Source organism: Petaurus breviceps, unplaced genomic scaffold (genome assembly GCF_028583685.1).
Source record: "Petaurus breviceps papuanus isolate PSGF00001 unplaced genomic scaffold, PetGlider_PUasm1.0 139, whole genome shotgun sequence".
In the NCBI taxonomy this organism is placed as follows: domain Eukaryota; kingdom Metazoa; phylum Chordata; class Mammalia; order Diprotodontia; family Petauridae; genus Petaurus; species Petaurus breviceps.
In genome coordinates, this window is record NW_027185697.1 from 16,254,251 (window position 1) to 16,280,045 (window position 25,795).

Sequence of the window (25,795 nt, forward strand, 5' to 3'; positions counted from 1 at the left end):
GAAGGAAGGAAAGCAAGACTGCTTCTCAAAAGCTGCTTCCCACAATTTTACTAAATCTCCAGCAGGAAGTGATAGAGACAACATGTACCCGGGATTATATTGATTGCTGGCCAAGATCAAAGCTTTTGTGGACAACTCCAAGCTTCTTATAGCTTAAAAATCCCAAACACCTAAAGACTAATTCCTCTAAAGAGCAATCAAATTTGCCAAAAACAGTAACAACAACAGCTCACCTAGACAGTGTTTTACAATTTCCAAAACCATTTCTCCATGAAAACCATGCGAGGTGTGTTGTCCTGGCATTGAGTGTTTGCTAGGTTTTTGTGTGAAAGACTGGGGAGCTCCAGACTCTTATCAATGAGTAATACATTTCTACCAAGGATGCATGGACAGCATAATGGTTGATGGTTAAGAGTACAGGCACTGAAGTCTGGAAGACCTGAGTTCAAATCCAGCCTCAGACACTGACTAGCTGTGTGACTTGGGTAAGTCACTTCATTGATGTCTGCTTTTGTTTCTCTATCTGTAAAGGGATAATAGTAGGCAGCTAGGTGATGTGATGGATAGAGTACCAGGTCTGGAGTCAGGAAGACTTGAATTCAAATCCAACCTCAGACACTTATTAGCTGTGTCATCCTGGGCAAGTCACTTCACCCTGTTTGCCTCAGTTTCCTCATCTGCAAAATGAGCTAGAGAAAGAAATAACCAACCACTCCAGTATCTTTGCCAAGAAAACCCCAAATGGAGAGCCAGACACCCTAACCATAATCCTAACCCCAAATGGAATCATGAATAATCAGGCATGATTGAAATGAGTGAACAATATCCAGAGGAGAATAGTAACAGCACCGATCTCCCAGTGTTGTTGTGAGGATAAAAGGAGATAATATCTGTAAAGTGCTTAGTGTGATGTCCGGCACACAGTAGGTGCTCTGCAGATGCTAAGCTAACCATCAAGGAGTGTACTTGTCTCATTCATTAGGACCTGACTTCTTTGAGACAAAGGACTGTTTTATCGTTTGTACTTGTATCAACTGTTATTAAATGTTTGATGGACTGATGAAAGTGAAAAAAGAAGAAAAGCTTGTCTTTTTCTTTCAAACTCAGAAAACTTAAGCAACTCACTTGTGGTATTGGATCTGAGACTTGAACCAAGGCTTCTGATCCCTGGGTTGGGGTCCTTCTTCTCAGCCTCCACCATGGAAACATGGCTCAGGATACAGAGATCTTTCTTTGCTCATTGCTCACTTTTGTCTTTGAAACCTTTTCTCTGGCTTTGAAGAACAGCCACCATTTCTTTTGCCTGCTTTTCGTGGTCTGGGTGTCCAAACTGGACCACTCTTATTCAGCCTCGAGCTATGGAGCTGGCTTTCCCTTCATGGTTCTATACAAGGAAACTGGTATCAGGAAAACTGTCCTAAGATTTAGAGCTGTCCAGGATGTAAAGCAGGCTGCCTTGGGAGGTGGGAGGTTCCTCTTCATTCATTTGGAGGTCTTCAACAAGCTACTGAGTAAGGCCAAGAGAATAAGCATTTATAGGGTGTCTACTTCGTGCCCAGCACTGGGTAAGCACTCTTATCTGTCATCAGTCTATCTATCTGTCTATTCATTCATCCATCCATCCACCCATCCATCTATCCAACTCTCTATCTATCTCTCTGTCTGTCTGTCGGTCTATCTGTCTGTCTCTGTTTCTATCTGATTGTGGAGCAGGTTGTAGTGACAATTCTTGTGGAGGTACAAATTGGACTAAATGGCCCCTGAGGTCCTTGCTAGTGTTGTCATGATGGGGACCTGGCAAGCTCCCCTTCGACATCTCTGCCCACCAAAGGGAAGCCCAGTCACTGAGACCAGCATGACCAAATGCCACCATGATAGCCACAGACCTGCCCTTTCCCCAGCCCGGCTCCCACTGCCATATTTATAGCACCTTTTCTTCTAGGTATTGGACAATCCTTCTCACCCAGATATTGACTCCCTCACTTCCCCTCCTCTCATACTCTATTCTGACCCTTGTCAGCCTTGATTGGACCACCACCTGTCCTGCTGTTTCTTCCTTAAGGTGCCAAGGACATTGCCATCTGCCCTACTGCTTTCCATGCCAGAACCTTAAGTATGCCCTGGCCTTTCCATCTACCATGAATTAAAGCCCCTTTTTTGTAATTATCTCCCCAGAGTAGATGCAAGTTCCTTCAGAACGGGACAGTCTCGTTTTCTCTCTGTGTCCCCAGGGCTTAATAAATGGCTTGCATTCCATGATTGGCCAGCCGGGTTATTGTTCTGGTTACAGAATAACAGTTATTAAATTCTTTCCCTGCTTTCTTCCAGATTTTAGCCATCCCAGGTTGTTCAGCCAGATCCAATCAGATCTAAAAGGATCATATTAATAGCTAACATTTACTTAGATAGCGCTCTAAGACTGGCAAAATGCTCTACAAATATTTCATTGGATCTTCACAACCACCCTGGGAGGTAGCTGCTATTGTTATCTCCTTTTTACAGATGAGGAAACAGGCAGACAGAGGCTAAATAACTTGGCTACAATTACCCAGCTAATAAGTATCTGAGGCTGGATTTGAATTCAGGTCTTCCTGACTCCAGCTCTAATGTCTACCCACTGAACCATTTAGCTCCCTCTTGCTTTCTACCTAGATAGGAAGAGGAAAAAACATAGCATAATGGGCATGCCCTAGATTTTCTGGGTATATGGATAGGCTCTAGATTTCCTTTGCAGCTGACTATTCCCTTACCCTGCCCCCTTTTTTCTTGCAGATTTTATGGCCAAAGTGAAGATGGGGATGAATTTAACAATGCAATTCGCAAGTTATTTCTCTCTTTTAATAACCTAATGGACAGACCCCTGGAGGAGGCTGTTAAGATCAAGGTTAGTGTGATATTCACTGACCCACCTCATTTTACGGACAGGGCATGTTCTTGGAAAATTGCCTAGAAATAATTGTTGGGTTTTTTATTTGTTTGTTTGGGGTTTTTGCCACAAGGAATCAAAATTCAAATATACTAAGGGAGCTTGTAGAACTTACTATCTTCTCTATGGAAGGACTGGATAATTTTCCCAGCACTCCGCGAGTTTTACCCATCTGTTTTACACAAAATATATTTGCACACATGCCTTCACTTTCTCTTTGACGCATGCAAATTCAGAACATTGCTACGGGTGCTGTTGAACATAGCCTTCCTATCCTTGGAGAGCATCCCCTTCCAAAAAATGTTGAGCATTTGTAATTGTCATCACCATTCATTGGGCTCTCATTCATTGTCCACTCATTCATTCATTTCTCTATCATCCATTCAATAAGCAAGCGTTGATTATCTCCTACTATGTGCAAAGCCGTGCGCTGGTTACTTGGGGAATTGAAAGATGAGGAGACACTTCCTCTGCTCGAGAAATATTCATAGTCTAATAGAAGTGATTAGTAATAGAAACAAATCGAGACTTCAAAGGAAAATGCAAGAAGTGCAAAAGAGGTGCAGAATTCTCAGAGAGTTTTAAAGAAGGTGGAGGGTTGTGAGGGCCCTGGGGCCAGCTCTTCTTTCTTGATGCCATCCTTCGGAAGGTCCCAGGACTACAGGAATTAGCATCTTCCTTGGATAAAAAGAAAACTTCTTTTCCCAAAAACAAAATGCTTTCTGTTGACTCTGGGACCAACACCTAAGAGATGACTCCAGAGTTGGTGAATATTGCTAACAGTTTGGAGAAATCAAACTCCAATTCTTTGAGATCCGGGGCCCATTGGGGTCCAGAGGATCATACGTGCATCTCAAGTTGGAAGGGACTTCAGAAGCCATCTAGTCCAATGCTTCATTTTACAGAGGCTAGAAGTGATATCTAGGGAAGTTGACTGACTTATATAAGGTCACTCAGGTGTGAGCATCAGAGGTAGGATTTGAACCCAGGCCCTCTGACTCTGGGGGCAATTAGGTGGTGCTATAATGCACAGAGCACAGGACGTGGAGTCAGAAAGACTCAACTTCCTGAGTTCAAATCTGGCCTCAAAACACTTGCTAGCTGTGTGACCCTGGGCAAGTCACTTCATCCTGTTTGCCTCAGTTTCTTCATCTGTAAAATAAGCTGGAGAAGGAAATGGCAAATCACTCTAGTATCTTTGCCAGGAGAACCCCAAATGGGGTCAGGAAGAGTCAGATGTGACTGAAATGACTGAACTAAAGCTTTGACTCTGAAGGTTGTGTTCTTTCCCCTTTTCCCATAAGCTAAGAGATCTGGAGTTGGCATGACCTCAGAAACCATCCTCTCTTTTTGTAGATTGAAGGACCTGGGAGAGAATGAATCCTGGCATCTGCTTAAGCCTGAATTTTAAAGACCTTTTCTTTTTGGTCTGGAAATTTTTTAATATATGTTTATTGATTTTGTTTTCACATCTGCATTTCCTAATATATTTCCCTTTTCCCTTTCCAGAGAATAATCCCTTATAACAAATAAGAAAAATCGAGAGGGACATTATATGCAGTGTGCTGTACCCATAGGCCCCCACCTCTGAAAAGAAAGGAGGGAGATCCCTTTGCACATGTCCTATTTGGGATTAAGAAGGATCATTCTAATTTAATATTTGGTTTTTTTAATCTTTTTATTCTTTCTGTTTACATTATTGTAACTATTGTGCATATTGTTTCCAAAATAAAAACCCTTTGTCAACCTGTCCCTGGATCCTGTTTGACGATTCCAGGATCTCGTTGATTTTTCTCTTGGGAATCTCTTGGCAGCAAGTTAAACACTGGACTTGTCATTGGAGAACCTGGGCTTGAAGCCTGATCCAACCCCCCCTGCCCCCCCACTGTCTGTGTGACTGTGGACAAGTCTCTTATTGTGTCTGAGCCTGTTTCCTCATCTGTAAGATGGGAGGAGAGGGCTGGTTCTACAGCTCCATCCATCTTGCTTTTCTTGCAGGGTGCAGCTCTGAAGTACCTTCCCAATATCATTAATGACGTCAAGATGGTGTTTGATCCCGTTGAACTCAGGTAAAGAGGAGCGAGTTGGCTGTCCAGGCATTGCCCCTGGGGCTGCCAAGGGAGCATGCCCTCATCCCTGACGTGATTGGCATCCCTACTGAGCACACATGCATATGTGTAGGGACACAAATGGACCACAAGATACACTCCTAACGTACCTGAGGAAAGGCCGCAGGGGCCAGAGGAGACACAGGCCAGGATCTTCTGGGTGTGGAGAGAAGCAGGAGGAGGCCATTAGAGTGGGCCAAGTTTTTGTAAGCACCTGATGGGAGGGGACATGTCGAGAAGGGGTGAGTGAGAGAAAGGAGAGTTTGTCCTCAGCCTCTGGGAAGGCTCCCAGAATCTGATCTTCCTTTTCCTCTTTGGACAGAAGGACTCCCTGCTAGGTTCAGGCCCAGGGAGGGCGTAATGGCCAGAGCAGCCCCTGGCAGGGCAGCCTCGGATGGGGGCTGGGCGAGGGTTGCTCCTCATGGATCTGCTTCTCTTTGTAGCATCCTTTTTAGCAAATTCATCCAAAGCATCCCTGATAACCAGCTGGTTCGACAGAAGCTCAACTGTATGACCAAGATAGTGGAGAGTAACCTTTTCCACCAGACAGGTGAGTGTCAGCCCAGCACACCGGAAAAGACCTTGGATTTGGAGTCAGAGGCCCTGGGTTCCGAACCTGGCCCTGGCAGGGCCATTCACCTGTCTGCTCCCCACAATGAGGGTGCTGGACTGTGTGGTCTCTTAGTTCTTTAGCCCTGACTTTGTGGTTCCATTTTACTTGAGTAAGCCTTTAACCTCCCTGTGCCTCAGTGTCTTCAGATGCAAAATAATGACCTCTAGGATGCTTCTTACCTTGAAATCTAGGACTTTGATTTGTATTAGTGGAGGGCATCTCACTATGTTTGAGATCATAGAACTGTCACTACGCACTTATCAGTCGTGGAACCCTCCACTTTCCCTTTCTAGACCTCAGTTTCCTCCTCTGTAAAATTAGACCCCTGAGTCAGATGACCTTTTGAGATCTTACTGTGCACCCAGGCACTTAGCTAAGGATTGGAGAAAGAAAGAAAAAATGACAAAGTTTCTACCTATAAAGAACTAAACTTTACCAAGAAGTGAGATCAGAAACCCTAGGACCAGAGCCCCCTCTGGGGAAGTGGCCCTGGGGGTGGGGTGTTGATGCATTCTAAAATCCCTAGGGTCCTCACTGGTCCAGAGCTCAGTAGGGGTCACAGGTTTATAGATACAGAATTGGAAGGGAAGGTATCTCAGAGGAGGAGGAGGAGAATCCACTCATTTTATAGATTTGGAAAAAGGGAAGTTTAGGATTTGTCCAAGGTCACGGAAGCCAGAGTTGGACAGTAGTAATTAAGACCACAGAGTCAGGGCTCTCTACTTAGGGCTGAAATTCCAGCCCAGCCCCTTCTGGAGCCAGCCAGGGGTCCATTACCCCAGAATGAGTTGCTGGGGTCCCCCCAGGTATTGTTTACAGGTGCCCCAGGGAACCTGCTCTTCAGGGGAAGCTGAGGGCAGTTCCTCAAACATTCAGGACTTGCATCATCTTTCTGAGAACAATCAGCCAGTGTCCTCCTATGTTCACAAACCCTCCCCCTGCTCACAGCATGATGGAAAGCCAGGGGCAGACAGTGGGGAGCCTTTTAAGCACTTTCTCCTTATTCCCCCTAGAGGCTGTAACTTCAGAAACCAAGCAGGGAGCTTCAAACCATTCATTTAAAAATAAGTGTTGAATCCTGCCCCTCTTGGGTGGTACAGACAGACCCTGGCTGGCAGTGAGGTTGTAGGCCCTGGTGTCTCTGAGCCATGAAGAAGACCCCTGTGCTGACTTCAGGAGAACCAAAGAGATGGAAGGAACCCCAGAGGGTGTCTATACTAGCCTTTCCCTGTGTATGAAGAGGGGTCATGTACCTTGGCTTGATGGCCCTCTGGAGGAAGCGCTTTCCAGGGCAGAGCTGCACTAACCTTTTTTTTTTTTTTAAAGCAATCGGGGTTAAGTAACTTGCTCAAGGTTACACAGCCACTTACTTCTGGGTGTAGTGCTAAGTATCTGAGCCCAGATTTGATCCCCAGGTCATTCCAACTCTGGAGCTGGTGCTCTTACTTGCTGAGCCACCTGGCTGCCCCTAAGCAATTGGGGTTAAGTAACTTGCTCAAGGTTACACAGCCAGGTGTTTCTGGGTGGGTAATAAGTGTCTGAGCCCGGATTCAAGCCACATGTCATCCTGACACTAGAGACGGTGCTCTTACTCGCTGTGCTACCTGGCCGCCCCATCTGCACTAACTTTTGAAGGTTTTCCTGATCATGAGAGGAACTCTGCCCTTAGGATAACACCCCTCCTTTGCTCCCCATTCTGCCCCCAGAGACTAAGCAGAACCAGGCTGGCCCCTTTTTGTGGGCTTGGGGACACCCCTCACATCCCCCCAATTCTCCTCCTCTCTGGCCTAAGACTTAGATCATGGAACAACAGCTAGCAGAGACCTCAGAGGTCATCTGATCATTTTACAGATGGAAGAACTGAGGCCTGGAGTGGTAGAATGACTCAGCCAAGGTCACAGAGCTAGCAAGTGGCAGAGGCAGTAGATGAGTCTGGAATGGTTCTCTGCACTCTGGATGTGGCCAGGTGACACAGTGGGTGTTGTACTGTGCCTGAAGTCAGGAAGACCCACATCCAGGTCCAGCCTCAGAACTTACAACCCTGGGCAAGTCTCTTTACCTTTGTGCGCCTCAGTTTAATCCATCTGTGAAACGGGGATAATGAGTGCCCCTCTCCCCAGGCCTGTTGTAAGGATGAAATGATGTTTGTAAAGCACCCGACCCTTAGTAGGTTCTTTCCTTCCCACCTCCCTGATGATGGAAACAGTTTATCATTTAGCAAAGCAATCACAGATTTAGAACTGCCAGAGACCTTCAGGTCTTTACAGGTGAGGAAACCGAGGCCCAGAGAGGCAAATGGAATAAGCACATTGACAGTGGTGCCATTTTGTCTGCGGCCAGGCATCTCACTGAAGGCCCACACCCTCCCAGCCCTCCCAGATGCCAGGGCCCCCAGGTCCAGCCTCGTTCTGAGAACCTCCCTCCGAGCACGGCTGGGACAAGCTTAAGGAAGGCAGAGGGGGCTTCATGCTTGTCTTTGTGCCAGTGCCTGGCTTAAGTAAGCCTGTGCTGTTGGACTTAATTCTGCGAAATTATGAATAACCACAAATACAGCAAGCATTTATTAAGCACCTACTGTATTTAGAGCCATGGGCTCATCGTTGTGTGTGTCGGGGGGGAGGGGTGGTAGCATGTTTACACAAGACCATTCCATCCCGTAAGTAGCTTCCAGCCTATGAAGGGTATAAGATGCCAGCACCAACTATTATAAACTAGAATATCCCAAAGGTCTAAGGGTGATCTCCACTGAGGCAGTGAAGGAGACAGCCTGAAGGAGGCAGCCTTTAGAGGCGGTCTGTTCATCAATGTCTGCCCAAGATATGCTCCGAGCAGGGCTGAAGGCAAGATGGTGGGAGTATGCCAAGTACAGTCGCCTGGCTCCTCTGTGCCTAACTGAGACCACCTGGGAGGTGTGATCAGATAGCTGCTGTGTGACCTTCCTCTCTGTCTTATAAGCTGAGCCCCTGAGCACATCCTGGAGCTGAAACAGGGCAGGGATGCCCTCCAGGTCGAGTGGAGAATCCACAGGAGATCTCCAAGCCCCCAAGAGAGGGGTGGTAACCCCCTTTACTCTCATGAGCCTGTACAGAGTTAAAAGTGAATTCTTCCACTGTGACCTTAGAATGGTTTCTTTGGGCCTCAGTTTCTAAAAGATGATTAGACTGGAAATGCTAAAAAGGCCCCTTCCAACTCCGACATTCTGTAAACCTGAGTTTATATTAAAATCTTAGTTTAGTTTTAGCATGTTATTATAGATCATATATGTTATATAAAAGAGACCATACATGTTAACACATTAGTTTATATTAAGTCCCAGCTCTTTTAGGCTATGTGACTTTCCCTCTCTGGGCCTCAGTTTGGGTGATGAACAACTATTGATCATGTCCTCATGGATCACAAAGTGCAGACTTGCCCTGCTCCCCAATTATGTGTCTATGTTTATACATTAATTTATGGGCAGAGTTATCCCCATTTTGTATACAGTAAAACTAAGGTTGAGCATGACTAATGATTTGCCCAAAGTCTCAACTAGTAATTGGTTGAGGCAAGATCTGAACCCGAGTCTTCTCACTTCAAGCCTCCGGTTTCATTCCCTGCCTCTCCACAAAGAAATTGTTGTTTTTGAAGCAAAAAATGTGAATAAAAAAAGGAGGAATGAAATGAGGGAGAGAAGGGGAAAAAGGAGAGAGACAGAGAGAGACAGAGAGAGAGAGAGACAGAGAGACAGAGAGAGAGAGAGAGACAGAGAGAGAGAGAGACAGAGACACAGACAGAGACAGAGAGAGAGAGACAGAGAGGGAGAGAGACAGAGACAGAGAAAGGGAGGGAGAGAAAGAGAGAGGGAGGGAGAGAGAGAAGGTGAGAGAGAGAGAGGGAGAAAGAAAAGAGAGGGAGAGAGAGAGAAAAGAGAGAGGGAAAGAGACAGAGAGAGGGGGAGAGAGAGAGAGAACAAATAAAAGAAGGAAAATAGACATTGAGGACAGATTTGATGGAAGGGAGGAAGGGGAGGGAGGAGAGAACAAGATGCACATGAAACACACTGAGATTGTCTAGGATGCGTCCTGGCCGGTGGCTTGGCCAGGCTTGCACCCGTGGGTGCAGCACCCAAGCTTTGGTTTTGGCCACAGAGCAGAGCGCTGGCCTGTTGTAGAATGGCTCTTGCAGCTCCCAGCAAGCAGTGTGGTGTCTCCATTTCCTTCCTCAGAATGCAGAGATGCTCTGCTGCCCCTGCTCATTGACCAACTGAGCGGCCAGCTTGATGACAAGTCTAACAAGCCTGACCATGAGGCCAGCTCACAGCTCCTCAGCAACATCCTGGAAGTGCTGGACAGGAAGGATGTGGTGAGTCTTCTCCCCTGCCCCTGCTACCGCCCTGGGCTGAGCTGTCCGTGCACTCAGCCTCGGTACTGGGGAGATGCTGCTGCTGCCAGCTGCCTGTCCTCCCAGCACGACTGCAGAGACCTCTCTGTGGGTCTGAGCAGTGCAAAGGACCCTCACAGTGGATTTTTAAAACCACCTAGTGTACCTTCCTACGCAATTTTGCAGCTCAGTCCAACTCACTCAATGTTGACATGCCGGAGACCTGCCCTCAAATAGCTTACAATTTAATGTAGGGAGAAGGGAATGACATAAATGGGTAAATAACTGTGATAAAGATTAGAAAGCGGAAAAGAATGGGAAACCAGAGTGGTTTTGAGAGGTTTCGGGAAGGGGAAATTGTTTCTCATGGAGTAACTAGGTGGCACCATGGAAAGAGCACTGGCCCTGAAGTCAGGAGGTTCTGAGGCCAAATCCAGCATGAGACACTTAGTAGCTGTGTGACCCTGGGCAAGCCATTTAACCCCAATTGCCTCCAAAAATAAAAAACAATTGCTTCTGGGAAAGAAAATTCCAGAAGCTTCTGTAGAAGACACACTACCTAAGCTGACCTTTTCAGGAATTGTGGTGCAGTGTGAAGGACCCTAAACTGGAAGTCATAGGCTTTAGGATTTAGAGCTTTTCATCCTGCTTCATTTTTCAGTTGAGGAAACTGAGGCCCAGAAAGATCGACTGCCTTGGTAACTTAAGATCATCGAGGCCAAGTTGGAAGGGACCTCAGTGGACATCTAGCATGACCTCTCATTTTACAAGTAACCAACTGCCTTCCTCTGGAAGTCGTGTTCTCATCAGGGATGGGTGGGGGTGTGTCCATTTCTTACCAAGAATGTGACTTCAAGGTAATCACAGCTGTGACCAATGATGTCATAAGAGCAAATACAACCTCTAGTCTAGAGATAGGAAACTTTTGTCCACAGATGGCAGGCAGCCAATACATCCAGTGTGGCTTGAACCAGATTAAAATGTAATAGAGGTGTTTGTTGCCATTGTTGTTCAATCATGTCTGACTTTCCATGACCACATTTGGGGTTTTCTTGGCAAAGATACTGGGGTGTTTTGCCATTTCCTTCTCCAGCTCCTTTTACAGATGAGGAAACTGAGGCAAACAGGGTTAAGTGACTTACTCAGGGTCACACAGTTAGCAAGTATTTGAAGCTGTATTTGAACTCAGAGAAATGAGTCTTCCTGATTCCAAGTCTGGCAATCTACTATGCCATTTAGTTACCCAGAAATGTTTAGCAAATTTTAAAAACAGTACAACATGGGTAATGTTCATTTGCGGTTTTCTGGGTCAGTATGCTGCCACAGAGAGGCTTCTGCTCTAATCCACTCCCCTCATGTCTGAAGTAAAGAAACTGAGGGATGAAGAAAGGAAGCTGACTGTGACCAACTCGTGCACAACAGAAAATGATGCTCCAAGCCCTATAGAAGAAATTATGTACTATAAATATTAATAATTATGTGCCAGAAATATTAAGGTACAATTACTATATGCTAATGGATATAAGGGGGACAGCTAGGTGATGCAAGGGATGGAGTACTGGGCCTGGAATCATCAAGACCTGAATTCAAATCTGACCTCAGACAGTTACTAGCTATGAGACCCTGGGCAAGTCACTTAACCTCTGCCCAGGAGATAGCTAGGTGGCTCGGTGAATGGAACAATGGGTCTGAAATCCAGAAGATCTCAGTTCAAATACAGCACTTACTATCTGTGTGACCCTGGGCAAGTCACTTCACCCTGTTTGCCTCAGTCTCCTCATCTGTAAAATGAGCTGGAGAAGGAAATGGCAAACCACAGTATCTTTGCCAAGAAAACCCCAAATGGGGTCACAAAGAGTCAGACAAGGCTGAACAATAACAAGCAATAGACTATAAAACATACCCCGACTCAGTCATAAATTTGACCTAAACTAATAAGTCAGATGTAATCAGCCCTATTTAAGCTGAAGACTGGATTTCTAGTCTGGCCTCTATAACTGCCAAGTCGGGTTCATGCCGTAATGTTTTCTGAACGAATGAATGGGTGATAAGCCCTCTGCATTAGAACACATTCACAAAGCCCTGTTTTTCCAGACCTGCTCTTGTCACCTTTCTCCTAAGGGTCGCTGTAGCAGCAAGCACCCCAGCATCCCCAGGGTGTCTGCCACCACAGGTTCTTGGATCTGCTTTGATAAAGGAAAGCAACTCAAAATGGGTTAACAAGCTTACTTTAATCAGTCAGACATATATCATTTACCTTGTTCAGGGGAAAAAGGTCAGCACCCCGAACTTCAAAGTATACAGGCAGAATTATCAAGACAGAAACAGATCAAGTAGACAGCTTTCCAAACTGTCCGGCCATTACAGTCGCCATCTTCATTCCTCAGCTTTTTTTTAACAATCCCTTTCTTCGAAGGGGAGAGGTCAGGTAGGTGCTACAAAGAGGCAGGCCTGGTCTGTGCTGGGCTCTCTGGAATACAGTAGCCCGGGCTCAGATTGAAATGCTCCCCCTTTCTTTCCATATTTCCCTCTCAGGGCCCTACCGCCATGCACATGCAGCTGATCATGGAGCGTCTCCTGAGAAGGATCAATCGGACTGTGATCGGAATGAGCCGGCAGTCTCCCCACATCGTGAGGACCATTTTTAAAGAATTCTCAAATTTGTGTTGATATATTTGTTTCTACGTGAATTTCCCTTCTGACTCTAGACCTCCTCTCTCTACCATTTCAGCTGTCCCCTCTAACAAAGAATTTTAAAAAGAGATCAGGGAAGACTAATGAATGCATGCATAGATCCTGACAATATACATAGTGTACCTGCCCCCTTCTGCAAAGAGGAAGGAGAGAGGTGGTTTTTGTCACGTCTTTGTGTTTTGTTTTGTTTTGTTTTGTGTTTGCATTTTTAAAATTTTTGCAAATTTGAAAAAAAAAAAGCCATCCTGGTCAGTATTTTCTTGGATTTGCTCATCTCTCCAGCTTTAGTTCCTGAGTTAGGGCTTTACAACTGGGCTAGACTCTGCCACCTGCACAATTTTTGGATAGGGTGAACAGCTCTGCTTGGTCTTGCCTTGGGGCTCTTGCACTGTCCTCTACCTCCTAACCTCAGGGGGCTAGAGCCACAGAAACTTTGAGGTTCAGAGTGCTATATTACCAGGGTCCTCTCAGACATCCCAGGCCATGGTGTTAGCCACCTCAGAACCCCAAGACCTGGGTTACCCTGGTCTGAGTCCTGCAGAACGATACTGATCACTGCCCACTGCTACTCCCAAGGGTCTCCAAGGGGATTTTTCTGTCTTCAGATAGAGTCTTACACAGTACACATGTCACATCTCTAGTCAAGCTGGATGAAGGAAATAGAGGGAAAAAAATTAGAGATATACAGGAGGAGAACATAGAGACTCATAAGAAAAAGAAAAATATTGACAGAAAGTGACAGATTCTTAGAGACAAAGGCAAATTTAGAATTGCAAATACATACTGAGGAATGATCCACAGGTCATCCCCTCTGTAAAATGAGCTGGGTCAGAGCAGTGACTTCAGAAGTCCACTGGTGGCCTTTACCACTGGCCTACCCAGTGGTCTGGTGGGCTGCAGGGATTCCACCATCAGTCACCCAGAGGAGATAGCGTATTGATGAGATGGGTACAAAGAAGCCAACCCTCCCAAGACCTGAGAACAAACTGAACCATGTTGTTTCATTCGACACATTTCCACTTGAGTAGAATCCCATTGTCATAAATCTGATGGCAGTGAAGTCTTCTGGGCAGGGCTCATCACTGGGAGAGTCTCAGCCCGCTGTCCTTTCTCCTTTCCAGGGCAGCTTCGTGGCGTGCATGACCGCCATCCTCCGGCAGATGGATGATTTCCACTATAAGCACTATGTCAGCACTTTCAAGACCAGGCAGGATATCATTGTAAGTTGTCAACAAAGCATCCTGTAGCCATGACACATTGTCCCGGAGCCAGAGGCTCCAGGGTCCTTGGTCCAGACCCATTTCATCACATTCAGCACCCATTCTTTAAATTTGTATTTATACCTTCCTATCTTCAAAACACCTTTGTTTAATACCCACCTCCTCCCTTACCAAAGAATGATAAAAGCTGTTTGGTACAGTTAACCAGCACATCCACTGAGTATGAAAACGTATTTACTAGGGGTGTGTGTGTGTGTGTGTGTGTATTATATATATATATATATATATATATATATATATACATACACGCACACTCTATTTTATAACATATGCAATATCTATGTGTGTAATATGTTTATATGTCCATGTATATATACACATGCATGTACACAATACATATGTGTATATATTCACACAAAATGTAGGTGAAGAATATAAACATGCATGTGCATATATATACACAGAAGATGTAGGTGTAAGATACACAGACATATGCACACAAATACACGCCTCCATGTGTGTTCTGCACCTACGTTCCACTGTGTCTACAGAAAACAGAGAGAGACATGTTTTATCATCTCTTCTTTAGGACCAAGCGTGGTCAGTATAATACCACAGCGCTCCATTTTCTTGTGGTTTTCTGCAGTTCTTTCTCTTTGCATTGTTGTGATCAGTGTGTGTGTTGTTTTCCTGGTTCTGCTCGATTCACTCTGCATCAGTTCATCTAAGTTTTCCTGAGCTTCTCTATGTCCGTCACATTCAGATTTTTCCTAGCATTCGGTTATCTATGGTCATATGCCACATCTGCTTCAGTGATTCCCCACCAAATGGGATATGCTTTATGTCCAGTTCTTTGCATTGTTAGGAATGTTTTGTTCTGAGTGAGGACTTCCTTTCTGTCATCGACTCACACTGAGCAGCGTTTCTTAAGCACTTGCAATATGTCAATCTAGATGCAGGAGGTACAAGGTATAAGACAAAGCAGTCCATCCTCTACAGAAGATTCCATCTTACTGGGAAGACACAGGCTGTAGACAGACTAGCAAACTCTGATAGTGGGAAGAAGGGACTGGGTACCAGCTGTAGGAGCCCTGAAGGATGCCGATGAGAGGTCCATAGAGATGGTGGGGAAGAGGGAGTCCATTCCAGCAGTGAGGGACAGAAAACCTTTGCAAAGCCTGAGGGCAGGCAGGCTATGGAACGCCAAGTTCAGGCTTGAGATGCCTATGGGAAATGAGGATGAGGGGGCACTGGGACAATTCCAGCAAGGTAGAGCCTGGGGAGAAAGACCCCCAGATTCTCTTCCCAAAGCTCTCAACATCTTGCCCATCTAACTTTGGGCAGGATTGTAAAAAGGGGAGAACATTTCTTGTTCCTTCTTGACTGAGTGGCACTTTGAAAAAAAGCATGAAAATTCCAAAGGGTTATTGCATACAATTATGCAGTCCTATAGGAACAGCTAGATGTTTCACTGGAGAGAGCTCTGGGCCTGAAGTCAGGAACACCTGAGTCCAAATCTGACCTTAGACATTTACTGGCTGAGTGACATTGGACAAGTCACTTACCCTCCATTTGCCTAGAAGGCAGCTAGGTAGTTTAGTGGATTGAGTGCTGGGTCTGAAGTCAGGAAGACCTGCTATTGAAAAATGGATCCAGGGGCAGCCAGGTGGCTCAGTGAGTAAGAGTACCGGCTCCAGTGTCGGGATGACCTGGGGATCAAATCTGGGCTCAGATACTTAGCACCACACCCAGAAATAACTGGCCGTGTAACCTTGAGCAAGTTACTTAACCCCGATTGCTTTAAAAAAAAAATGGATCCACGGCACAAGACCTGAGTTCAGATCCTACCTCTGAGGCTTAATACCTGTGTGACTTTGGATAAGTCCACAGATCTCAGTTTCCTCATCTGTGAAATGAGCGGGCTCAGGGCTCCCTTCCTGCTCTGGCTGTGGTCCCAGATCACGCTACCATCTCCCTCCCTGGGCACTGGCTAGGAGGGCCACTGGAGAGGGTGAGCCGGCCACCCAGGTGGATTTCCACTCATTTTGTTGAGCAATGGAGCCCCCTACAGGACGCACTAGGTATAACCGTCCACTTGGATTTTGAAATGCAAAAGGTTTCATCCAATCCCAGCTTTTTCCATTTCAAAACAAAGGGGCCAAAAGTGATGGTCTGAGGCTGAGGAAGACCTGGGTTCAGATCTCTGAGCCACAGTTTTCTTGTCTGTTAAATGGGAACAATAATGCCCGTGTTAGGCTCCTGCGTCGGTGTGGGTCTGAGCACTCGACAAACCCTGGCATCCTGAGTGAATCTGCCACATGGGGCTGTGCCATGCTTTGTCTTTGTATCCCCAGTGCCCAGCCTTGTGCCTGGAGCATAGCAGGTGTGCAATTGTGCTTGTTGATTATTCAGAAACAGTGAGGCAGAGGATGCAAAGCGACTTTCTCCTCTGCTGCCCAGATGTCATAGGCAATGTCCAGATGCCGTGCCTCCATGGTTCTCTCTCCTGCTGTCTGTGCCTGCCTTGGCCTCTTCCAGTCCGTCGGAAGGGAGAAGGCTCGAGCCATTAATGATGGTGGTGATGACAGAGGCTTCAAGGTTCACACTCTCATTTTATCCTCACAACAGCCCTGGGAGGTGGGTGCTCTTATTACCCCCATTTTCCAGATGTGGAAACTGAGGGTGAGGGAGTTTAAAAGATGTGCCCAGTATCACAGAATCAGTAAGGATCTGAATTCAGGTTAAATCCAATGCTCTATCCACACCACCACCTCACTGCCACCAGATCTGACCAGACCATCTGGCCTCTGTAAAAAGAAAGCCTTCTTCCTAATATAAGCTCAGAGGGATGTAGGTTTAGAATTTGAAGGGACCCGGGACGTCATCTTTTCCAAGGCCCTTGTTCTACAGAGGAAGAATCTGAGACAGCCAGGGTAAAGAATGTCCTGAGAAGTCACACAGAGAGGAAAGGACACGACCAGGACACTCTGAGTTTCATTTTCTAGGCTTTTGTAAGCAAATGTTCATTTTAAAAGAGGGGTTCTTAACCCTCTTTTGTGTCATGGACCCATTAGGTAGTCTGGTGAATCCAAAATAATATTTTTAAGTACATAAAATACAGAAGATTATAAAAAGGAACCAGTTATATTAAAATGGGGTTATTGGATTTTTTTTAAAGCTCATGAACTTGGAATAAAGAACCCCTGATCTAGGCTGCCGCTGTCCCCAGGTAATTTTCCTCAACACCATTTTCCCCTAAGATTAGTTTCAAAATGAGAATTTAGTCACTGTCTTGTTAGTTCTATCATAGAATGTCAAAATGGAGGACACCCAAGGCATCTGGGACCAATATTACCCTGACAAGGGGTTATTTTCCATATCCCCAGTAAGTGACTGTCCAGTCTCTGCTTGGAGACTTCCAGAGAAGTCAAAGGCACTGGCTTCCCAACCAATCCTCTCTCTGTATGCTGCTTTCCCTTAGAATGTAAGCTCCTTGAGAACAGGGGCCATTTTCCCTTTGGTGTTTCCTTGGAGGCCTCCCGTGAAAATTAATCCATTATCCCCTGAGACATCCCCTTCCCTTATTGGGCTCATTCTTAGGAAGGTTCTCCTGACTTTACACAGAAATTGGCCCTTCTTTAGCTCCCACCCTTTGTCCTTCCCTCCAGAGTCAAGCCAAACAAGTTTCTCCAGCAGATATTTGGTAGATATTTGAAGATGGATAGAGTGCCAGCCCTGGAGTCAGGAAGACTCATCTTCTTAAATGCAAATCTGGCTTCAGACACTAACTGTGTGGCCCTGGGCAAGTCACTTCCCCGTTTGTCTCAGTTTCCTCATCTGTAAAATGAGCTAGAGAGAAAATAACAAACCGCTCCAGCATCTCCGCCAAGAAAACCCCAGATGGGGTCACGAAGAGTTAGGCACGACTGAAAAAATACAACAAAATCGTGCTCTGCCCCCCAAACCTTTGCATAATCAAGAGAGTTCAAGAACTAGATTCAAGTCCAGTTTCTGACACTTGCCAGCTGTGTGAGCAAGGGCCTCTATGACCCTTGGTTTCCTCATCTGTCACATGAAGAGATTGGATGAAATGACCTCTAAGGTCCCTCCAGGGCCAAATCTATGAGATTATATATTGATTATGGGATTTGTATTCTGATATTTCTGTGCATGCTGTCTCCTCCATTAGAACAGAAGCTCTTGAGGGCAGGGACGGTTTTTTGCCTTTGTTTTGTCTCTGCAGTACCAGATACAGTACCTAGCACTAAGTAAGCTATTAATACCTCTCTGTTGACTGAAGGCTCTTGAAAGTTTCTGATTGATTGATCGATTGATCCAGTAAAATAAAACAGTTCATTACAGCAAAGTATGTATGTACACCCATAATCCTTTCCCTATATAATGAAAGGAAGAAGGAAGGTGGCTTTCCTCACCTCTTCTCTGAAGCCAAGTTTGGTCATTATAATTACACACAAACACTGACTTTTCTTGGCCTGTGTTTTGGGCAGGACTTCCTGATGGAAACCTTCATCATGTTTAAGGATCTCATTGGGAAGAATGTGTATCCCCCAGACTGGATGGTCATGAATATGATGCAGAACAGGTAAAGACGGACTCTTCTCCAGCTGGAGGCACTCAGGGCCCATAGCATGGCAGTCTGATGGAGCTGAGCCTTGGCTAGACCTCAGTGGTGACCTACATCCCACCACTGTCCTACTTAATGTGACAAATCAAGATCTGCTGATGGCTTCCCAAACGAAAGGCACTCAGCTGTAATGAGACCTGAGTTCAAGTCCAGTCTCTGAGCCATGCTAATTATGCGACCCTGGACAAGTCACTTAAACATTCAGTGCCCCCAGCCATCTCTCCAAGATTTTAAATTATAATAATAGTTATCGATCTTTGATACAGGATAGAGATCACTAGACCAAAGAAATCACATTTCTGTGACTTCTGATCCCCTCCCCCTCAAAAAAGCAACAATTAGAACTGGTTTAATTTTTCCTTCATATCTTTGGCAATTAGACTTGTATATAGCAGAAGAGCCATATCGTGTAGGGGTAAGAGCCCAGGACCAGGAGTCACAAAGACTGCCTCTGCCCCTATTAGCTATGTGATCACAGACCAGATATTTATCCTCTCAGGCCCTGTTTCCTCATCTGAAACTCAGACCATAAGCCCTCTGATGACAAACTCCTATTTGTGTCCTGATTTTGTGTCCTCGGTGCTTGGCAAACAGTGGGTGCTAATAAATTCTTGTTGACTTACTGAAGAATAAGGTGGCTTAAACTAAATGATCTCTGAGGTCCCCGCCATCTTGCAGGCTCTGTGATTCTAGCCAAGACTTACTCCATGAATGGAGGGAGGCCAAGGCCTAGTGATTCCAAGGGTCCTTTCTTTACAAGGCTGCTTCTTCCCCCAGGGTTTTCCTCCGGTCTATAAACCTATTTGCTGAGGTTCTCACAAAGTTCTTCATGGATCAGGCAAGCTTTGAACTCCAGGTAAGTGGCTATTCTCCTTTGTTACTCCTAAGCCGTCACCAGTCAAGAAAGCGGTGTACAGTGGAAGATGTTCCCTTTCTATTGTCTTCTTACATCCAAAAAGCGTATTCTCCTGTTCTTTTCTGCTCTGAGTATAGTATTCACCTACATCCCCCCTACCCCCCCAGAATAGGAAGTGATCACTGGCTTTGGTTGCCTGGGGCCTAAACTTCTCTAGAAGAACCCAAGGACTTAATGCCTGTCCCCTTCCAAGGCAGGAAGAGTTTGACCCCAGGAGGTTGGGGGAATAAGGCCATATGTCACAAGCTATGCCTTCTAGGCACTTAGTAATTAAGAAGCAGTGTGGTGTCCGGGGTAGCGTTCTGGGCTCGGAATCAGGAACATCTGGGGCTGAATTCTGCCTCCGAGACTTAGTCCTGTTTAGCCCTGGGCAAAGCAACATCTTCTGCAGAAAGTTTTCCTGTTCCCAACTGCTATTGCCCTCCCTCCCAAATTACCCTGGAGCATATTTGCATGTATTTACTTTATTGTTATGATATATATGTGTATTTATATGTGTGTGTACGTACATGTGTGCACATATATTATTATATTTTAAATAATATAACATAACTATATAATGTAACACAACAATATTTTTATTATCTAGAATGTAATAATATTCATTGTGTTATTATGTAGCTTATTTATAATTACTATATTATATATGTGGTTAATGTATTATGTTATCAATATAATGGTATACATTATAGTCATAATATAGTCTATTATATTTATATAATCGATATTATGATCATACTATATTGTGTTATCTAGAATATAAGAATATATTTATTATATAATTTTTATTATGTATTATCTTAACACTACATTGCTATACTCTTATCTGCTCTAATATACATTCAATTACATCACAATAATGTTATATCGTATTAACATAAGTAGTAAAATAATTATATTGACATTATAAAATGTCATTGAAATATATAATATGACATATATCATTATTGTATCATATATAGATTACAATATATAATGACATATTATAGCATTATTATTAATATAAACCATTCCACATTAGTTGTGGATACTTGTCTGTTCCATTTGAGTGTCAGATCCTTGAGAGAAGGAATTGTATGATCATTTTCACTTTTGTTTCTAGCACCTAGCACAGTGATTGGCATGTGGTAGGTTCTTTGTAAATACTTGGTGATTGGTGATCTCTTAAAACAATAGGCAGCTTGTCTCTGAGTCATCGATGGGTGGGGGAGGGAGTTCCCACATACCTCAGAAATCAGGATTGTTCGCTGATGCAGTCTGCTTAGGGGGATCATAGATCTTAGGGTCATAGTTGTAGAGGCAGAAGGGCCCTCACAGCCATCTGCTCCAAACCCTCTCCTTTTGCAGATGGGAAACTGAGACCTAGGATGGTTCTGAGTCACACAGGTATCAAAGAGTGCCAGGATTTGAACTCAGATCTTCTGACCCCAAATACAGCATGATATGACACTGCACCAACCTGGTTCTATAAATCTCAATCCCAGACTCTCAACCCTTTCAACAGAGAATGGAGATCAGTGATGAGCCCATGAGGAACAGAAAGTTTTACAGACTTGGGGGGGGTTCCTTCATGGATACTCAGTGTGCATCTTTCTACCATGTTTGATTCTGACCCTTAATTACTTGCTTTCTGCTTTCCCTGCCGCCACCTCACTGTGGAATCCTCTGTAGCTTTGGAATAATTATTTCCACTTGGCCGTTGCATTCCTCACCCATGAATCCCTTCAGCTGGAAACCTTCTCTCAAGCCAAGCGCACCAAAATGGTCAAGAAGTAAGTGCCCCTGGAATCTCCATCATGGCGGGCGGGGGAGCAGAGGCTCTCACCTAAGGCTCTAGAACATTCTTCTTCTACCCAATAGTCATTCTCTCTCAGTGGCTCTCCCATGATGTGGTCCCACTGTGAGGTGTAGGGGAGTCTCCATTCTTTTCCTTCAGTGAACGCCATGACCCTACCCAGTGGGGCTGGTCCTGGAGTCAGGAACTTCTAGATCGGAGGGAACATCAGAGGCTCAAGGATCAGATGCAAACCCCCTCTTTTGGCTTTTGGAGCCCTTCACAGCCTGGTTCCAGTCCACCTTCCAGGCCTTATTACACATTATTTACTTCTACACACTCTGTGCTCTAGTTTAAAAATTGAAATGTATAGCGAGCATGAGATTTTTCTTCATGGCAGAGTTCTGGGAAAAGATGGGCGAGAATCCCATGAGACTGGAGGGCACAGGCGGGTTAGGGCTAGTTAGCCCAGGCTAAGAGCTCACAAGTTCTTCAAAGCACTGAGCCAGGACCCCCAACTCCCACTTACCCTCCCCCCCATTCTGTTGTGTGACTGAGCACCAATAAATGTCAAATTAACAGGACTGAATATAGTCAGCAACGAGGTGGTGCAGTGAATAGAGCACTGGGCCTGGAGTCAGGAAGACCCGAGTTCAAATTCAGCTTCAGAAAATTACTAGCCGTATGACTCTGCACGAGTCACTTAACCTCTCTGTGCCTCAGTTTCCTCATCTATAAAATGAGGGTAATAGTAACACCTGCCTCCTAGGCTTGTCATGAGGCTGAAATGAGGAGATATTTGTAAAAGCGCTTAGCACAGTGCTTGGGTCATGGCAGGTACCGTATAAATGTTAGCTATCATTATTAATGTTGGTAGTGATCACAGTCATCATAACTGAAACCGAATGGAATTGTTTATGTCACTGAGTTCATGGACCCCCATCCCCACAGAGCTCATGTAATCCATTGTTTTAAAAAATGGGCATTCTTGATGTAGGAGAAGTCAGGCTCTTTTTGACTCTCCAATGTTATCATTTTTGTTGTGAACTTGACAAATATCCCCAAACTGTCATTTCTGTATGTGGAATATGAAATAGAAGAACAGGACAGAAAGAAAAAAAGAATTCTACATGAAGACCTAGAGGCAGCCAGATAGGGCAGTGCATGGAGTGTTGATGCTGGAGTCAGGAGGACCTGAGTTCAAATCCTGCCTCAGACATGCATGAGCTGTGTGGCCCTGGGCAAGTCACTTACCCTCTCTCTGCCTCAGTAGCCTCATCTGTAAAATGGAGATGATAACAATTGCACCTAATTCCCAGAGTTATTGTGAAGATAAAAAGAAACAAGACACTTTTCAAGCCTTAAAGTGCTATATAAATGCCAATGATGATGATAAAACCCCCCATATCTATGTTCGAGCTGCTTCTGTTTTCAAGGGTGTCCTAAATTCAACCTGTAGCATTCCCAGCTGGGCTTTTATCTGGCCAAAGTCCTCTGCACTTAATTAAAAAGATGCCTCAGTGCATTTTCTATCTTTGTTTTCCCTAAAAATATTTATACTGATCTTCCTTCTAGATATGGGGATATGAGAAAGGAAATCGGCTTTAGAATCCGGGATATGTGGTATAACTTGGGTGAGTGTATCTTCTTGGCAGAGCCGCCCCCTAAGCCCCTCATTGATCCAAGTTTTCCTGACGCCTTTTGATTTCATTGTTTTTCCCTTTAGTCATTTCCTGGTATCGCTTTGTCCTGTCTTCCCCTCTCCTCACCCATCAGGGAGCCCCAGAAAGCCCTTGAATCCTAGCCAGTTGCCTGAGTAACTACATGTGCAGCAATCCCCAGCCCAGGGGCTACTGAGAGGCAGGAAGGTGAATCCCAGCACCTGTTTTCCTGTCCTCATTATTTTCATGACCAAACCTGAAATCTAGCCATGGTCAGGCTGTACTTCTCAGGCTGCGGGGACAGCATTCGCCCCTCTGGCCTCTGTTGGCCTACAAGCAGACCAGTGGCCCGGTGCCACCAAATACACCCTGAAATCTCTCCTTTTTCAAAATTTGTTGGTTTAGCCCAAAGCCACCTTCTTGTCTTTGACTTCAGTCCTTCATGTTGATCTCGTCTCATCAGTGGATCTGTATTATCTGCCCCTTCTTTCAGGGCCCCACAAGATCAAGTTCATCCCCTCCATGGTGGGTCCCATCTTGGAGGTGACCTTGACCCCGGAGACAGAGCTCCGGAAGGCCACAATCCCCATCTTCTTCGACATGATGCAGTGTGAGTTCAATTTCAGTGGAAATCACAACTTCCAGATGGTAAGGAACACTGGACCCACCGACCTGGCAGATTACCCATGCCATCACCCTTTGGACAGGCCCTCTGTTCATTAGACTCCCAGACTCAGTCTCCTTACACATGTACACACTCCCTTCAGCCCAAGCAGAGCAGAGCCCAAGAGAGGGACCAGCAATGCAGGGGCGGTGGGGAGCAGTCCAGGTCAGTTAAGGCAAGGCAGGGATTTCTGTTACTCTTATGCATATAGAACAGAATAGAGAGATACACTTCTATAATACACTATCTATACATATTTTCCCATATGTTGTCACATATATTTTATATGCCTATGTAGGCATATTCATAAATGAGCATATCATATATTTTATTTATATTTCATATGTATGTATAAATGTATTATATGTGTGTATACATATACAGTTATCCCTTCTACATCTGGACTTTCCCCATCATGGTTTCGATATATCTATCATAGGTCAGCATAAGAAATTAAATGGGGGGGGAGGCTGCTATGTGACTCAGTGAATACAGCACCAGTGCTGGAGTCAGGAGGACCTGAGTTCACATCCAGCCTCTGACACTTAACACTTGCTAGCCATATGACCTTGGGCAAGTCACTTAACCCCAATTGCCCTGCCTTCCCCTCTGCAAAAAAAAAAAAGGAATTAAATGGGAACTTGGGGGGAGTTTTGCAGAAGCTGCAGACAACACAGAAAAAGTTTAGAAATTCAGAGGTGCACAAAATATATGTGTAGTAAATTGTATGATAGCAAAATAGTTTATTCTTTGATACCATCGTAATTCAGATTTCTTCTCTGATATGAAGGGAAAACCAAAAAAGTCTATGCAAAATTTTCAGATCATGGAGGGCATCATGCCCCTAGTAAAAGTTATAACAATAATAATAGAGATGTATCTAACACTTTTAGGGGTTGCTAAGACCTTTGCAAATATGTCTCATTTTATCCTCACAACAACCGTGGAGGGAGCTATCCTCCTTAGTCTAGTTAGATATGTCCTTATCTCCTTTTTATAAATAAGGAAGCTCAGATAGACAGAGGTTAAGTGACTTATCCAGGGTCACACAGCTAATAAGTGTCTGTGGTGGGATTTGAACTCAGGTCTTCCTGAATTCTGGTCCCATCTTCTATCCACTGTGCCACCTATCTATCCACCTACCTATTGGGCAACTCATTTGACCTCCCTGGGTCTCAATTTCCCTCTCTGTAAAATAAGGCAGATGATCAGATGATATAGAAACCACTGGCTGGGCAATGCACAGTGCTGGGCTGGACTCTGGAAGATCTGTGTTCAAATCTGGCCTCAGATACTTAGCTGTGTGACCCTGGGCAAGTCATTTCACCTGTGTTTGCCTGTTTCCTCAACCATAAAATGGGGTTGCTACTAATGGCAGCAATCTCGAAGAATTGTTGTGAGGATCAAATGAAATAATATTTGTGAAAACTGCCTGGCACATAGTAGGGCCTTTGTTTTATTTACACACTCACTCACTAAGGGAGTTCTTGGTATTTTTTTTAATGCTATGGGCTCTTTTTCAGTCTGGTGACTCTATGGGCACCTTCTCAGAACAATATTTTTTTAAATGGCTTTACTAAAATGCTTGGGATTACAAAGGAATCCATGTCTATTGAAAAAGTTAAAATCATAATATTTAAAAAACACATATCTATGGAGCTCAGCTTAAGGGTCCCTGCTTAAGGGCCCTTCTAGTCTAAATCTCTGCTCTTAGAATACTAAATTCCCGCTGATTCTGGAAGGCCCAGGGAGGAATTTACTGAAATCTGGGGGGAGGCTAAGGTGTGGCCACTCTGTCTGGGGCCCCAGGATCACAATAATCAGCTTTAGTCTTGGACATTGACTGGTTCCCTGGTGAGGATTGGGAGGGACTTGGATGTGGGGACTGGGGATGATCTCTAGCCCCCTCGCAGGGTCTCACCCTGTCCCGTGTCTCTGGCTTCTCCTTTCAGTTTGAAAACGAGCTGATCACAAAGTTGGACCAGGAGGTGGAAGGAGGCCGGGGTGATGAACAGTACAAAGTCCTGCTGGAGAAGCTGTGAGTGTTCCCCAAACCTGAGGTCAGCTCATTAAGGAGTGTGGGGCCAGACTCACAATCATGAGACTGTGAGTCTGAATGGTCCTTGACCGGGCTGCCGGGAGCTTGCTCCATCGGCCGTCAGACTCAGGGGATGACGCTGAGTCAGAAATTCCCTATTTGTCCCTGAGCAGCCTG

General features: G+C 45.0%; 1 protein-coding gene across 1 annotated transcript in view; it reads left to right on the plus strand.

Moving 5' to 3' along the window:
- LOC138145256 (dedicator of cytokinesis protein 5) overlaps positions 1-25,795 on the plus strand; it is a 129,960-nt gene that overhangs the window by 53,966 nt on the left and 50,199 nt on the right. Inside the window, exons 15-26 of the mRNA XM_069066898.1 lie at positions 2,773-2,884; positions 4,925-4,995; positions 5,478-5,584; positions 9,852-9,988; positions 12,542-12,637; positions 13,822-13,920; positions 18,429-18,523; positions 19,343-19,421; positions 21,153-21,253; positions 22,831-22,889; positions 23,410-23,564; positions 25,533-25,618. Of these exons, the coding sequence (XP_068922999.1) occupies positions 2,773-2,884; positions 4,925-4,995; positions 5,478-5,584; positions 9,852-9,988; positions 12,542-12,637; positions 13,822-13,920; positions 18,429-18,523; positions 19,343-19,421; positions 21,153-21,253; positions 22,831-22,889; positions 23,410-23,564; positions 25,533-25,618 (1,197 nt within the window). The remainder of the gene's footprint in view (positions 1-2,772; positions 2,885-4,924; positions 4,996-5,477; positions 5,585-9,851; positions 9,989-12,541; positions 12,638-13,821; positions 13,921-18,428; positions 18,524-19,342; positions 19,422-21,152; positions 21,254-22,830; positions 22,890-23,409; positions 23,565-25,532; positions 25,619-25,795) is intronic.